General features: G+C 41.9%; 2 protein-coding genes across 2 annotated transcripts; one reads left to right on the forward strand and one right to left on the reverse strand.

Moving 5' to 3' along the window:
* Positions 1-1,931: 1,931 nt before the first annotated feature.
* On the reverse strand, positions 1,932-3,717 carry LOC145454747 (gap junction beta-2 protein-like). The gene has a single exon (XM_080332732.1). It carries the CDS (start codon positions 3,377-3,379, stop codon positions 2,072-2,074), a length of 1,308 nt encoding a protein of 435 aa, XP_080188858.1. The 5' UTR covers positions 3,380-3,717; the 3' UTR covers positions 1,932-2,071.
* Positions 3,718-9,669: 5,952 nt separating this feature from the next.
* Positions 9,670-13,286, forward strand: LOC145454757 (hedgehog-interacting protein-like). The gene is made up of 3 exons (XM_080332744.1): positions 9,670-10,181; positions 11,967-12,159; positions 12,941-13,286. The coding sequence occupies exons 1-3, from the start codon at positions 9,675-9,677 to the stop codon at positions 13,033-13,035; spliced, it is 795 nt and encodes a 264-aa protein (XP_080188870.1). The 5' UTR covers positions 9,670-9,674; the 3' UTR covers positions 13,036-13,286.
* Positions 13,287-13,475: the final 189 nt, after the last annotated feature.

The following is a 13,475-nucleotide window of genomic DNA, read 5'->3' on the forward strand; positions in this document are numbered from 1 at the left end:
AAAGCGACAAATTGAATGCTGAGTGTGTCGGTAGGCGAGGTCGATATAGCAGGTTGTGCGTGGTCTGGCAATCCTGAAGGCTGGCTGGTATTTATAGCATTTGTAGCCAATACATAGGCTAAGCATTAGGCTGTATTGCATAACCAGGATTAAAATATGTGTAGGGCAAACTATTTGCAATGATCCCATGTCACCACTAACGCAGACTTGTACAAACTATATACTGGGGTTTTCAAAAAGCGCAACTAGAACTAGGCCTACTCAATTTTTGAAACTCGCAACTACCTAGAACTAAAAGTACTAAAAAACCGTTAGTTAGTTGACCGTCCACTAACTGAATGGGTAGTTTGTACGTACAAGTCTGCACCAATGACGTCCTAACCGAAATTTTTATCCGTACTAGCAATCGTGCATTTTGTAACATTACGTTATGATGGATCTTGGCATCAATTAAGGCATGGTGACTATAAGATAACATGCGGTTAGCCGCCATAAAATCTTATCGGAATAGCCTACATCTATTTTTAACTCTCGTTAGCAATAATACGACCCACTGTAGTAGGCTTGCCAGCTGCTTGCATATAGTTTCTTCCTGGTTGAAAAACTACAACCCGGCTTCTAGACAAACAGAATTCTTAATCTTAGCGTTACATTGTTACGTCAGGCTTCATAGATAGAGCCTTAACAACCTCACCCGAAAACCCCGATTGGGGGCTAACTCGAAGGGGGCCCAAAATTCTTTCGTAGGTATGTCACAATAGAGTTTTTTGGGGAGATTTATTTAACTTCTTCGCGCTTCGCGAACTTGTCGCCACATATCTTAATTTTACAATTTTATACTGGTTGCCCCAAAAAACGAAATTCACAAAATTTATTAAAGCACGCATTTAGACGCTAGTCATTGCTGCGCGAGGAGAGATCAATACATATGAAGTTTTAGCTAACATGCGACTCCGCGACTCGGTGACTGTCGCATGTAGGCGATAGTTTCGATACGCATACGTCCACTCCAAATGTTCATATATCCACATGGACTAAAAGGACCTTCGCCGCGTAGCCTTGTCCCTAAAATTTGAGCATCATGAACAAATGCCACTCGCAGAATAACATGATGCGCCCTGTGAAGAAATGCCAATTTAAAACAGTGTGCGTCTTACGAAAGAACCTATTTTCTTTAGTCGTGTGCTCCTCACTATACCGACAATCCTGATGGAAGGTCAAGAAATAACAGCATGAAATATAGTGACTAATAACAATTTGCCCACCCGAAGATGCACCATTAATCATCATTAATCACCATTCATAACTTGCCCTAAACCATCAACCTCCACCAACTTTACCGTTGAATCTGATCACATGGGTTGAGAAAGGTTAAATATTTCATAGTAGTATGTAAAACTACCAATATTAATGACGAAATTCATTAGTGAACCTGAAAAATTGTTCGCGCCTTGCACGACTATCAGCAACCCTATTCCGTCACCATGCAGTGCCACTCGCGATTCGGGGGCGTACATTAAGCCCATGCTTAAATAAATTAGTCCGGACTTCACCAGAATGGCCACAGACACTTTAACATGGATATTTGGCGTCCAGCTATAGTTCATTACGACGAAATGCCTAGTAATGAGGCCGTATAGGCTACGCGAGTAGGTCGAAATGTGGCCGTGAATAGCAAAAAGGCTGGCCACCCCAGCAATATATATTCAATAATAATATAAAATATTGGATTAGTATACCAATTTTACATAATGCAGTCCGCGAGCACGAAAGTTTGCCCACCCCTGAACTAAGCCCTTTTTAGCTGATCTGGATTTTAAGCTAACGTATATAGTTCTAACAGACGAAGATTGAGCATTTCTGGTCACCCTGTTGCTGCCGTTACCCATTTAGGGAGAACATCGTCCCATGTTCCATATTTACAACAGATGCAAAATGAATGAATTTTATCTCAGTCCCGTAGTTCCAAGACTACAAGCCTATACTCATATTCAAATTTTTATATATGTATTTTGAATATTGAAACAACTTGGCAATCCACGAGAAAGATTAGAAAGTGATCTCGGTATTACTAGGATCGAATCGACACAGAATTGAGAGATTCATCTTCCTCCTCGTCGCTGGATCGCTCGTATTCGCTGGAATGATATAGAGACCCTTGAGAAAACTCATCGTCACTGTCTCCCTGGAGTGTTATCCCTACTGTTGGTTTCTTTTTGATTTTCGACTTCCGCCGTTTTGGCTTTACATCTCTTCCTGCACCGTGACGGTTGGAGAGCCGCCTCAATGGAACTATAACCCCTAATGGTTGATTACCAACATTAGGCAATTCTTGAGGTTGTGACTTCCCATGTCGAAATATAGTTTTGTCGGCATGCCGCGGTATATCTTCACGACCGGATGGTGTTTGGAATTTATTGCCGCTAGTCGAATCAACGGACTGAAAGGTCGGTACTTCGCTGCGGGTGGATATTTTCCTCTTTGCCGCAGCTCTGTCAGCTACTTTGCGTTGCCTATTCCGTATATGTTGATATAACAACTGCACAAACTCGGTGACGGATAAAATGAAACATATGGCGCTCAAAATATTCATGTAACACATAAATATAGTTTTCTCCCATGGCCTCGAGACCCAGCAAGGAACGTATCCTGGATACTTTCCCAAGTTCAGATGCTGCCCACACGCCCACTCTACGTTCTCACCTTCACATAGATAGACTTGCGGAACTTTGATCAAAACAATACTCAATGGGTTGAATGAATCTTCGACAGTATAGTCAGTGACGTGATACAGATTGTACGCCAGGTATAGCGACATCCCTTCCAGAACAAATCTGATGAATACATTGATAAGATATGCAATTCTTATCTCTCGCGTTACTGTCACGCTCACCAGATTGTTATTTTGGTAAATCTTTTTTTCCTTGAAACCGCTCACGCTTTTTCTTCGCCTCAACATTTTCTTCTTCATTCTCACAGCTTTTGCTCTTTTCATTTCGTCTTCGGTGTTATACACGCCATTGTCAGCATCATAATCTGATTGAGTATCATATCCTTCTGCCGCCCTGACTTTCTCTACTCGTCCGCGAACGTTGAGGCTATAAAAGTGGAACACGACAGCAGGCGCAGATATCGCCAGCAGCTGAAAAGCCCAATAACGAATATGGGATATCTTGGAGAATTTATCGTAGCATACATTGTCGCAGCCGATTACTTTTGTACTGCAACGAAACGCGGACTGCTCGTCGCTGTATACCGATTGTCCCACGGTTACGACTACGATCAGACGGAAGACAAACACCAACAAATACCAAACTTTCCCGGCATTAGTACTGTAGCTGGTTACATGCTCAAGTATCTTCTCAAGTCCACCCCACATTGCAATGGAGAGTTTTTGTCAATCTCATATCAGAATTGTCTCAATAGCTCCTTGGTAAATTAAATATCGCCATGTCGAATATCATATTTATAATGATAAACTCTCATTACAACACCTTCTTGACACAACAGAGGGCAAATCAAGTAATAAGGGCTGTTATCCCTTTGGTTTCAAGGAGTTTACGGATCATTGTTTAAGTTATTGGGTAACCGAATATGATACCACAACAATGATGATGATAGGACGCCGCATATCATAAAAATGGCGGTGTGTGCTGGACATTTACTAATTATTATGACGCAGCGAGTCGTAATCTTATGATGCATAATTGTCATGGTCTTAATTTCGATTCCGATACTATAAGTAGGGCCATCGGCACAATGATTTGAGTAGGCCTACTCGTATATGAATTAAAGTAATAATCATAATGATTCGAGTTGAGCGGTGAGAGATTACTTTGTCGCGTACTAAAATTACGTTCCTATATAGCCACTAAGAGCTCACATATCAATGCACATTATAGGGTCCATACTATTTTCTACTGTGGTAGCCTTGAAACCGTAATTGGTCGTATTGCAGCAGCATACGAAACATAAAGTAGCCTGCAAAAGCTACTCGCGTTAGTGGAAATGACATTTCCCGATTTCCGTGTGGTCGTGATCAACCCACAGAAACAGAAATGCTACAATAAAGTGCAATGAAATATATGTATGGTCGCAGAAATAACGAATAATCTTTGATGTGATATAAATATTGATATTGTATTCTTGGTGGTCTTATAAAAGGTATTTGAACTTGCCACATTATGCATACTGTTATATGACGTCATAATGAGTGACACTCGAATTCCTGACTCGAATCGAATGACTTGTGGGTAGTCGATTTTGTCCGGCACTAAATACAACATAGGCCTACTATCTTTTCGTCAGACGACTTATCCTACTCTCTGTACAACATAATCGCTTTTATGACCAACCATTTCGGATATAGTCTTAAATCATGGATTATGAAAGGTCGCCTCCAATTGATGTCAAGAGTCCGCCAGTTGGATGGTGTTTCTCATGCTCATCAAAAGTATGACAGAATCATCAGACACAGTAACATTATATATTTTGTCAGTGATTCTGAGGTTTAATTAACCCTCTTTCCATATTCCACTTCAAGCAATTTTCCTTTTCATTCACGGCTACACAGCACAGGGTGGCACCTTGTTAAAACAAGTTTTTATTGTTTTTTAAAATGTTTTTAGTCATGAAGTCACGAATTCGCGGTTGTGACGTCACATTGTTATACGGCTCCTTTGACGGAAAACGTTTCTGACCCTGTCTAAACGGACCAAACAATATCGCTGACAAGGACTACATTGTAATGCAGAATTTTTGCGGTCGGCGGTCATCATCATCAGAACATCCATACCGTTCCAGTGATATATAACTACGTGCTATAACTGTTGAATCGACGACGATATCGAGGGCTTCAACCATTACATATTGTATGCGTCGACTATATCTAGAACTAGTCGCCCAAATGCTCATACTGCATGTTTTTTCGAAAGTATTTGCACATTTTTGACACAAGTATATACAGGTTTTGAAATATAAACAAACATATTTTTTAAATGGCATGTGTTTAAAACACTGTTTAGTACAAAATTTTTCAACAAAAAACAACTCCTGTTTTAAATGTAACCCTAATCACAAGGCTCGGATAACCAGAACCCGTATAAGCGATTTGATTAATAATGAAAATTACAGCCATGAAATGTTCATTTTGCTGATCAAAACCAACATAGCAAATGCTAGTAGCAATTGGCTAATATCTAATTGCGTTGTACAACGCCATAAAAAAATGTCACTAAAATGGAAACACAGTAATCATAAAATATACTTCGAAGACCTGTTTAACATTTTTATAAGTTTTTATCGCAGAATTCCAAATGCTGCTGCGTGTTATAGATCCAAAGTCAAGAATGTATTCAACTGGCCTAATCCAAACAATCCACGTGTCCTCTAAAATTTTCAATCAAAGTACAGTTAATAACTAATTGCTTTGAAAAATGAACGTAGATGGGTCCGGTGCCATGTTACTGTAAAGATGCATGATTTACAGAAGAAAGCTTATACGCGGAGAATCAATAGAGGCACAAATCTATCGGTCTGTTGTATTGTCTTGGAAATGATGCGTGGTACAACGTCGCGTATTGGACAATGGATATTGGACAAACAAGTGGTGTAGTGGGCTAGACATCATCTCATGACACCATGCAGCGAAAGTGAGCTCGAACCCAAGTTGTGCCTCTATCTTTTTCGTGTCGGCGGTTTATCTGGGCCCCACATCGTAGATAGACTTTACTATATGAGTAGACTATATAGTCGTGCTACAAGTCGGTATAGCAAAGAATCAGAAACGATCTCATGGAAGCGAGCGAGATTACAGCATGTGAGCGCGTGTGAATGGAGTCGTCCAGTAAGGAAAGGACATAGTTTTTTCTTGTCCTTGATGTTTTTTACGATCTGTGCACATGCATACCATGAGTGCATGACGTGCATATGCCGCTGGACAAGGAAGGTGTAGAACAGGGGCGGGCAACATACGGCCCGCGGGCCGGATCCGGCCCGCGAAGGGATTTTGTCCGGCCCGTGGACAGTTTTCCGTCTTGCATGGTAATATGGTCCGCGGCCCCAGTCTGCCGAGATTCCCCACTACTTGCTTACTACGTCAAATTTTAGTGACTGTATGCTATTATATACGTGTATGCGCAGCGTTGCGAGAGTGGAGCTTACGCGTAAGTTTGTCGAAGCGAGAAGACTTGCATTATCGGCATTTACGATGCACTCAACCCTAATGTCGTCTGTGGTAATCATGATTTTTGTCGACTACAATGGTCATTTACACCAGGCTGATATTTCTTATTTTTGATTCCGTAACGGCGGACTTGCAGCCAGGGCTTTGGAGCCGGAGCCGGAGCCCGGAGCCGGAGCCCCGGAGCCGTGCATTTTCACCGGAGCTGGAGCCGGAGCCGGAGCCGGAGCCGGAGCTCTACATAAAATTCATCCGGAGCCGGAGCCGGAGCTGGAGCCCGTTATTTGAGGAGTAGCTCCGGCTCCGACCTATTTCATAAGATGCCATTATATATATATATATATGCAACAACCACATCTGCTGATTTATCATAATTGAACAGCAGGCCTGAGTTTTAATGCTGTGCACAGCGATGGCATAGACAAAGTAAAGTGCGTTCTAGTGCAACTATGATGTTGTCGATAATTGACAAGTATTCAGTATGACGTCACAGGCCGGCACGGCGGCACCTATATGTCTTCGTTGCTACATCGGATGTTACTGACGGCTGACAGACTCTAGATTACTATAGATAACTAACCTATGGGTAGATTAGTAATCTATATAGACCAGGAAAGGCCAACCTTTTCGGCTAAAGGGGCACATGCAATTGACGAACGAGTGTGCGGTCCACTAGCCGCGCCAAGCGGATAAAATTTTCAAAGTTTATAAATAAACTATAGGTCAATAATATTATTACTTGAGTATTGCGGGTCTATTGAAGGTCTCCGACAATATGCGACAATAATCTTGTGCCTATACATTTCACCGTCGACGATCTTTATTCGAGCGCAAACGCGAAAAGACTTTCTCGCGTAATTGCAAATACAGTTAGACTCAATCGGGTAAATTGGGCGTTTTTTCATTGTCAGTAGGGGGTAGGCTACCAAGCAAGAAATCGTGTGACAATTAAACACGCGAAGCGTGAAGAAAAATGCCGTTATACTATTTTAGTTTATTGTAATGTACGACGATTTACTGAAAATGTGACTGGACCCAGGATCTGCCAATGCGTCTGAACTGATATTTTAGTCATCAACATCCCAAGTGTCGCCGCCAGAATTGTAATTTTTGGTTGGCATTGCAAGTTCACAATCTGAGCAATTCATTTTCGATAATATAATAGGAAATTGCCTCGCGGGCCACGCAAAACCTCTCGCGGGCCACATTTGGCCCGCGGGTTGGCCACCCCTGATATAGATAGGCCCATTCGATAATTTCAAAGCCGGAGCCGGAGCTGGAGCCGGAGCAGTGGTAATAATGCGGCTCAGGAGCTGGAGCCGGAGCTAATGTATGATAGAAGAGAGCTCCGGAGCCGGAGCCGGAGCAGTTTAAATTTACGGCTGCTCCAAAGCCCTGCTTGCAGCACGGCACACTTCTAGGCTTTTGCAAGGCACCGCTTATACCAGGGGTCACCAACTCAAAACGGGTCGCAGGCCACTTTACAAATATCGTAGAGGACGCGGGCCGCATGAATTCAATATCGAGATTAATTAGGCCACACAGTTGAACAACGACGCTATCTCGTCACCTACTCAACCCTAATGAATTGATATCTTGGGAAATTAGGGTTACCGGTCTTATCGAACTCCTTGAAATCTTAATTAGGGATTGCACCGTGTGTTGATTGATCAGAGAGATGCAGACATGGCGGCGCCTGTATGACAATGTTATTCTCAAATCCACATTGTCTTCGTCATTATCGGCGAGAAATAGCTTTGAAGTGACATTGCTGTCGTTAAAATAGAACGATTTATTCCTTGTATATGTGGATAAATGGGTGTATAATGTATCGATTCAGCAATCCGGCCCGCCAAGTACTTAATTTTCCTATATCCGGCCCGCCGACTGGAGAAGTTGCCCGCCCCTGGTGTAGAATGTAGATATAGCCTCATACGACTTTCTAAGTCTTGCACCTAGGGTTGCATTGAAAACAAAAATCAATCAAAAACAAACATGTTTAAAACTAGGCCCTAATTTAAAACATTTTTTTCCTTAAGGACACGACGTCACGAATATTCAATTGTGACGTCATAATGGATTGCCATTGTTAATGGAAATATAGGGTAAGTACAGCTCCTTTGACGAAATATCTGTACTATAACTGCTGAACCGACTATTTTGAGGGTTCCAACCACCAACCATATCGATACGTCGATGAATCGGGTGATAGCCTAATTGTCCGTAGGCTCATACAACATGTTTTTTGGATAGTATTTACACAACTATGGCATAATTTTACAACTTACAAAAACACATTTTTTTTAAAAAAGAACTTTGTTTAAAGCATGTTTGTTTTAAATGCAACCCTACTTGAACCACCCCTCCATGGTATCCCAGTAATACACGAGCGTCAAGCGGGGAAGACTTGGGTACCATGTGTAACTAATCAGGTCTTTGGTCTGACCCGGAAGGGGATCGAACCCACGACCTACTGATCAAGAAGCCGGATGCTTCATCATTACGCTATCTTGTCCGTATTGCAGTCCAGTAACATTATAAGTCAAGGACTTTATTGGAGGTACAGAACTTCAATATACAATTGAGTATAGTATATTCATATTGGAATGAACCTGAATATTTTCGGCTGACACTCGTCATGGGTAATCGCCAGCAACTAGAAGAGTCGCCGTATACGATATTGAATGGTTGGAAATTGCAACCCTCGAAATCGTCGTCGGTTCAACAGTTCTAGCACGTGCACGTGCACGTGCATATAGTTCATTGGTACTGAACGGGTGTTCTGATGATGATGACCCCCGACAGTAAAATGCTGCATAACGATGTATATATAGTCTTGCTAAACTTTGTCCGTTTATAACAGGGTCGGAAGCCTTTTTCGCCAATGGAGTTTAGCTCATATTTTCAATTGTGAATGTCTATCCACAGTGACGTCGAAATGAAAGATTCGTGACGTTATGACTGAAAATACAAACAATAGAGAACATGTTCGCGCCCTGTTTCAAACAGACATCACCGGCACGAAATTTCGCTTAGCAGAAAATATTCGGGTTCACACCAATATGATAGGAATATTATGGAGTTACTATACCTGAGCTACACTGCCTTGGTGTACGAGGCCATGTTAGGCGATAACCGTCACTGCAATTTGTTGTATTGATATCAATAATAATGATAATTAGAAATCGTTTTGAACTCGCCACTACACTCTCAGCGAAAATAGTTTGTATTAACACCCAAAGGACCGAAAACGGTGGTCACGATATCAGAATTATATCGCGGTCACAAATCCCATCCTTGTCGACGTGCAAACCTTGCTACGTTACTACGTGCCGTCGTGCATGCATAATTTGGATTAAAGTGCTGTACTCGAATTATTCCTCAGTACAAGTCTGCGGTGTTCTGGATTCGTGTGCCGTTGGTGTATATTCACACGACGACTGTATAGTCTATTTTAGATGAGTATAACACAGACATATATTGGACAGAACTCATGCGTATATTGGCAAAAATGCATCTATTGAAAAGTATTCCCTTTGTAATATCATTGGTGGGATTCGTGGCGTGCAAGACCGCTCTGAATCCAAAATCAGGACCTTCTCATCAACCAATCCGCGAAGAAAATTTATCTAGCAATTACCAAGACTTTGACGTGGCCACAGGACATGATCGTTATTCTTCACACTCGGGTAAAACTAAAGACCCCGTTTCATTTGCGGACACATCCGATAGTCCCCGTACTGGAAGACATACCAAAATGGTTGATGCCACGGGAAAACTGAAGGTTCGTCACAAGGGAAAGGAACGTCGACACAAGAAAATCAGTCACGATAATCAGGAGCTAGGGTGGCATTATTGCGCTGACGGTGGGAGACCGATAGACTTGAAAGATATCAACGAAACAGAGTATACTGGGATGGGCTATATGTGTGGCGAGATGTACCCATCTTCGACTTGCTGTTACGATCACGACACGAACATGGATGTTACCGCCGACCAGGTTTGAATACATCTATTTCTTCGTCGTATCATAATTCAGAAGCTTAATTTTTTCAATCAAAACAATCGCAATATTGTGAAAGCTGGAAGTGACGCGATATGTCTGGATAATACACATACCTCAACATACTGAGGTATTTTCATGCTGAAACATAACACCCTATTGGACCCGTCTCCCGTCATTACTTCGCAGGGACTATTCGAATCTGGAGAATAAATAAACATTTAACACGAAATTCCGTATTATCCAATAAATCTAACACAATAGATACTCATTTTTATCGCACTTGTAATCGGCTCGAATTACCGTGAATCACAGCGTTACGTTACTTCGTTCGACGAGATGCTGACAATTAAAAGAGGCACTTCAAAGGCTTGCAGAGCACACATACAAGTGATACGTCAGATCATTTTGGGCGTGTGAAAATGTTTGTATAGAAGAAAGTATGTACGGATGTTGCACCAATCGTACCACACTTTTGCGATATCATATTAGCCCATACACAGGCATTTAACCTTCTTGGTCCTTGTCAGTCATCTAGCTAGACTAGACACCTTATTAAAAAGTTACAGCTCGAACTTCAACGTATGCAATGCGTATCGAGACGACGTGGCCATTAAAATCTCCCATAAGTAGGCCTATGGGGTACATTCATCTATTTCTGGGATTGTCAGTAAATTTGGACGGAGCTGTCGCGAGAAGTCACAAAGAATAAACCAGCCGCTACATGCGTCCAGGCGCGTGTTTCTGCGCTATCACTATAATTATACATGTCGCATCGCTGTCGGAATGACTATTGTAGCAATCTGCCAATGTATCCATGCCATATTATACATACCATGCGGTCGTGCGGGTGTTTTCTGATATCATGGTGCCCCTTACCCTAACCCTATCCCAGTGGTTTCTAACCTTTACTAACCTGGGGAGCACTGACGCTAATCTACTAGCCTTCGGAAATCCAAATTTTTCACTGAGCCACTAAGTTAGGCTTACCATATTTTGGAAATCAAAAAAGAGGACACTTTTTCAGAAATTTTCAACTTGCAGATCCGGAGTGAAATTCTCAAAAATCGGTTAATTTTTCCCACTTTGTGATCGGTTGACTAAAAAAAAAAGGTCATCTCTTCCGCTCAGAACTCAAAATACCGTTTTTCTCCCCACATTGCCAGATGGATGACTAAATAAAAAAAAAAAAAAAAAGGTCATCTTTTCGCTTAGAGCTAAAATCACCGTTTTTCACCCGTCGGAGCTTCACGTCTGTGCTAATATGTGGCATATCACTCGCAATTTGCTCTAAATCTGCTCTAAATCCTAAAAAAGAGGACAAAATCTCAAAAAAGAGGACAAAAGGGCGTCCTCCGAGGACACTTTCAAAAAAGTCAAAAAAGAGGACAAATCCTCTTAAAAGAGGACGTATGGTAAGCCTACATTAAGTTAACACTCTACCACAATACACATCTAAACACACATCTATACTATAGATTACTGGTGCACAAAAGTACAAACCAGCAATCCAATTTTCCTTCGAATTTGCTAGATACCATTTCTGCTGCTATAGCAACCGATTGGGAGCCTGAAAACGGCATATGAGAAAATACATCAGAATATGTTTGGTTCCAATCAACTATTTGGAGCATGGTCCTATTCCACCTATATAGGCCTAGTTCGTCAAAATCGTTACCGTACTTTCGTTTACATATAGGCCTATTATAGCCTACCTGATTCCTACATGTTGGGGCAGGTCAACACTCTTTCTTCAAAATTCGGACAGTAAACGTATTACAGATATTGGAGGAAATCCCACAGCACGAGTGTGCCAGAATGTTGATGAAGTTACGGTGCGCTCACTGCTCGCCAAGATCGTGGCGGTTATTTCACGCTCCCGATAGGATGCGCCTGCCTCACAAAAGAGTTCTTCCAATCATGTGCCCATCATTCTGCAAAAGGTTTCACGGGGCGTGCAGAAATTCAGTGGCAGGTAAGCACCATGCATTTGTAAATTATCAATTTGTTGGCATTGATATTGTCAGTTCAGTGCTCAGTTGTAAAGTAGGCCTAGCTATACCAGGCCGTGTTTTTTCTCAGGCAAAACAAATATAATGACGAAAAAATCATGCATAATCCTTCATAGAATATCAAAATAATGTTATGCAATCAGAAGGATTTCCAATCGACTGCATGTTGTAGCGTATGTTGCGGATTATCAACACTTATGCGATCAAGATTATAGTATGACTGCAGGCTACTATAACTGGTGACGACTGCTTCTTGATTTGAAAAATCTCGGATATTCCAAACACAATCGATATCCGTCAACAAAATCCACAACCGTTTCCAGGTAGGCCTATACCTAGCAATCTCAAAACCTCCTCGGCAAGGCTCGCTCCACAGTAGCTCTGGGCATATTGAAAGTCACTGATAAAAATATACTAAAAAGCGAAGGCCTCGAGGAGCTTAGTATTGCGCAATCCAGTAGACCAGGCTAGATGTAGGTAGGCCTATCGGGCAAATTATTTCGGCGCACCTGGTGAATATTCGTTGAAATGCGTGTGGTCGTGAAATTTTCTGCTCATTGTGGCCATGTCTGGGGTCGGAACAATCTTGGCGGCCATTGTATTAATAAGTGTGATTACTTAAATTTATTCGTCGTGGATTCGTAGTCAACTAAGTAGTGTGACCAGTAACCAAAGGGCGAAGATCTCTATGTGGGGAGATGGACTTGGACTGCACCAAAACCTGATGAGCATCTCATTTTGCAGGCCTGGAAGGACACGATTTTTGCGAATATCACACCACAGATGAAGATGGCCCATGCTTTCCTGACTCTGTCGTTCGACGTGGATCAATCGACTAATTTGCGTGACGTTTCTTAGATGTATGCATATATGTGTAAATAAGGCGCTCAAGCTGGGTCCTGTCCTTTCGTGCACCAAGCAATAATATGATATTCTGAAGTTGAGAGGCTGCGACGAATCTGTCGTGGAAGAGTACGACCCAATATATTCCACAATTCTCTGTATATACCAGTAGGCAATCAAATCACTTTGTATATCCTTGACGGTTTTCCACCATTTTAGTCTGCGAAACATTAGACGTCATGTCTCCGCCGGATGTTATTCTACACGACTGCAATTATTCCTCTGACAGAGTAGGCTATAAAAGGCCAAGTTAGAATGAAACCGGTAACTTTATCTTCGTCCATATGCAGTGGAAGACGATCTAGATAAGACGCGAGCGGATCCTCAAATTTCGGTTCATAATACATCCTAATTCGGCTAGAAATATAACGCGAGG

This window comes from Botryllus schlosseri, chromosome 13 (assembly GCF_051294905.1).
Source record: "Botryllus schlosseri isolate E-star chromosome 13, Bs_hap1, whole genome shotgun sequence".
Classification (NCBI taxonomy): domain Eukaryota; kingdom Metazoa; phylum Chordata; class Ascidiacea; order Stolidobranchia; family Styelidae; genus Botryllus; species Botryllus schlosseri.

What these genes read in the sequence shown, in the direction of transcription:
- LOC145454747 (XM_080332732.1), bottom strand. Translation starts at nt 3,379, where the DNA reads ATGTGGGGTGGACTTGAGAAGATACTTGAGCATGTAACCAGCTACAGT.
- LOC145454757 (XM_080332744.1), top strand. Translation starts at nt 9,675, where the DNA reads ATGCGTATATTGGCAAAAATGCATCTATTGAAAAGTATTCCCTTTGTA. An exon ending in TGGATGTTACCGCCGACCAG is followed by an intron (nt 10,182 to 11,966) that starts GTTTGAATACAT and finishes AACGTATTACAG; the next exon opens with ATATTGGAGGAAATCCCACA. An exon ending in GTGCAGAAATTCAGTGGCAG is followed by an intron (nt 12,160 to 12,940) that starts GTAAGCACCATG and finishes CTCATTTTGCAG; the next exon opens with GCCTGGAAGGACACGATTTT.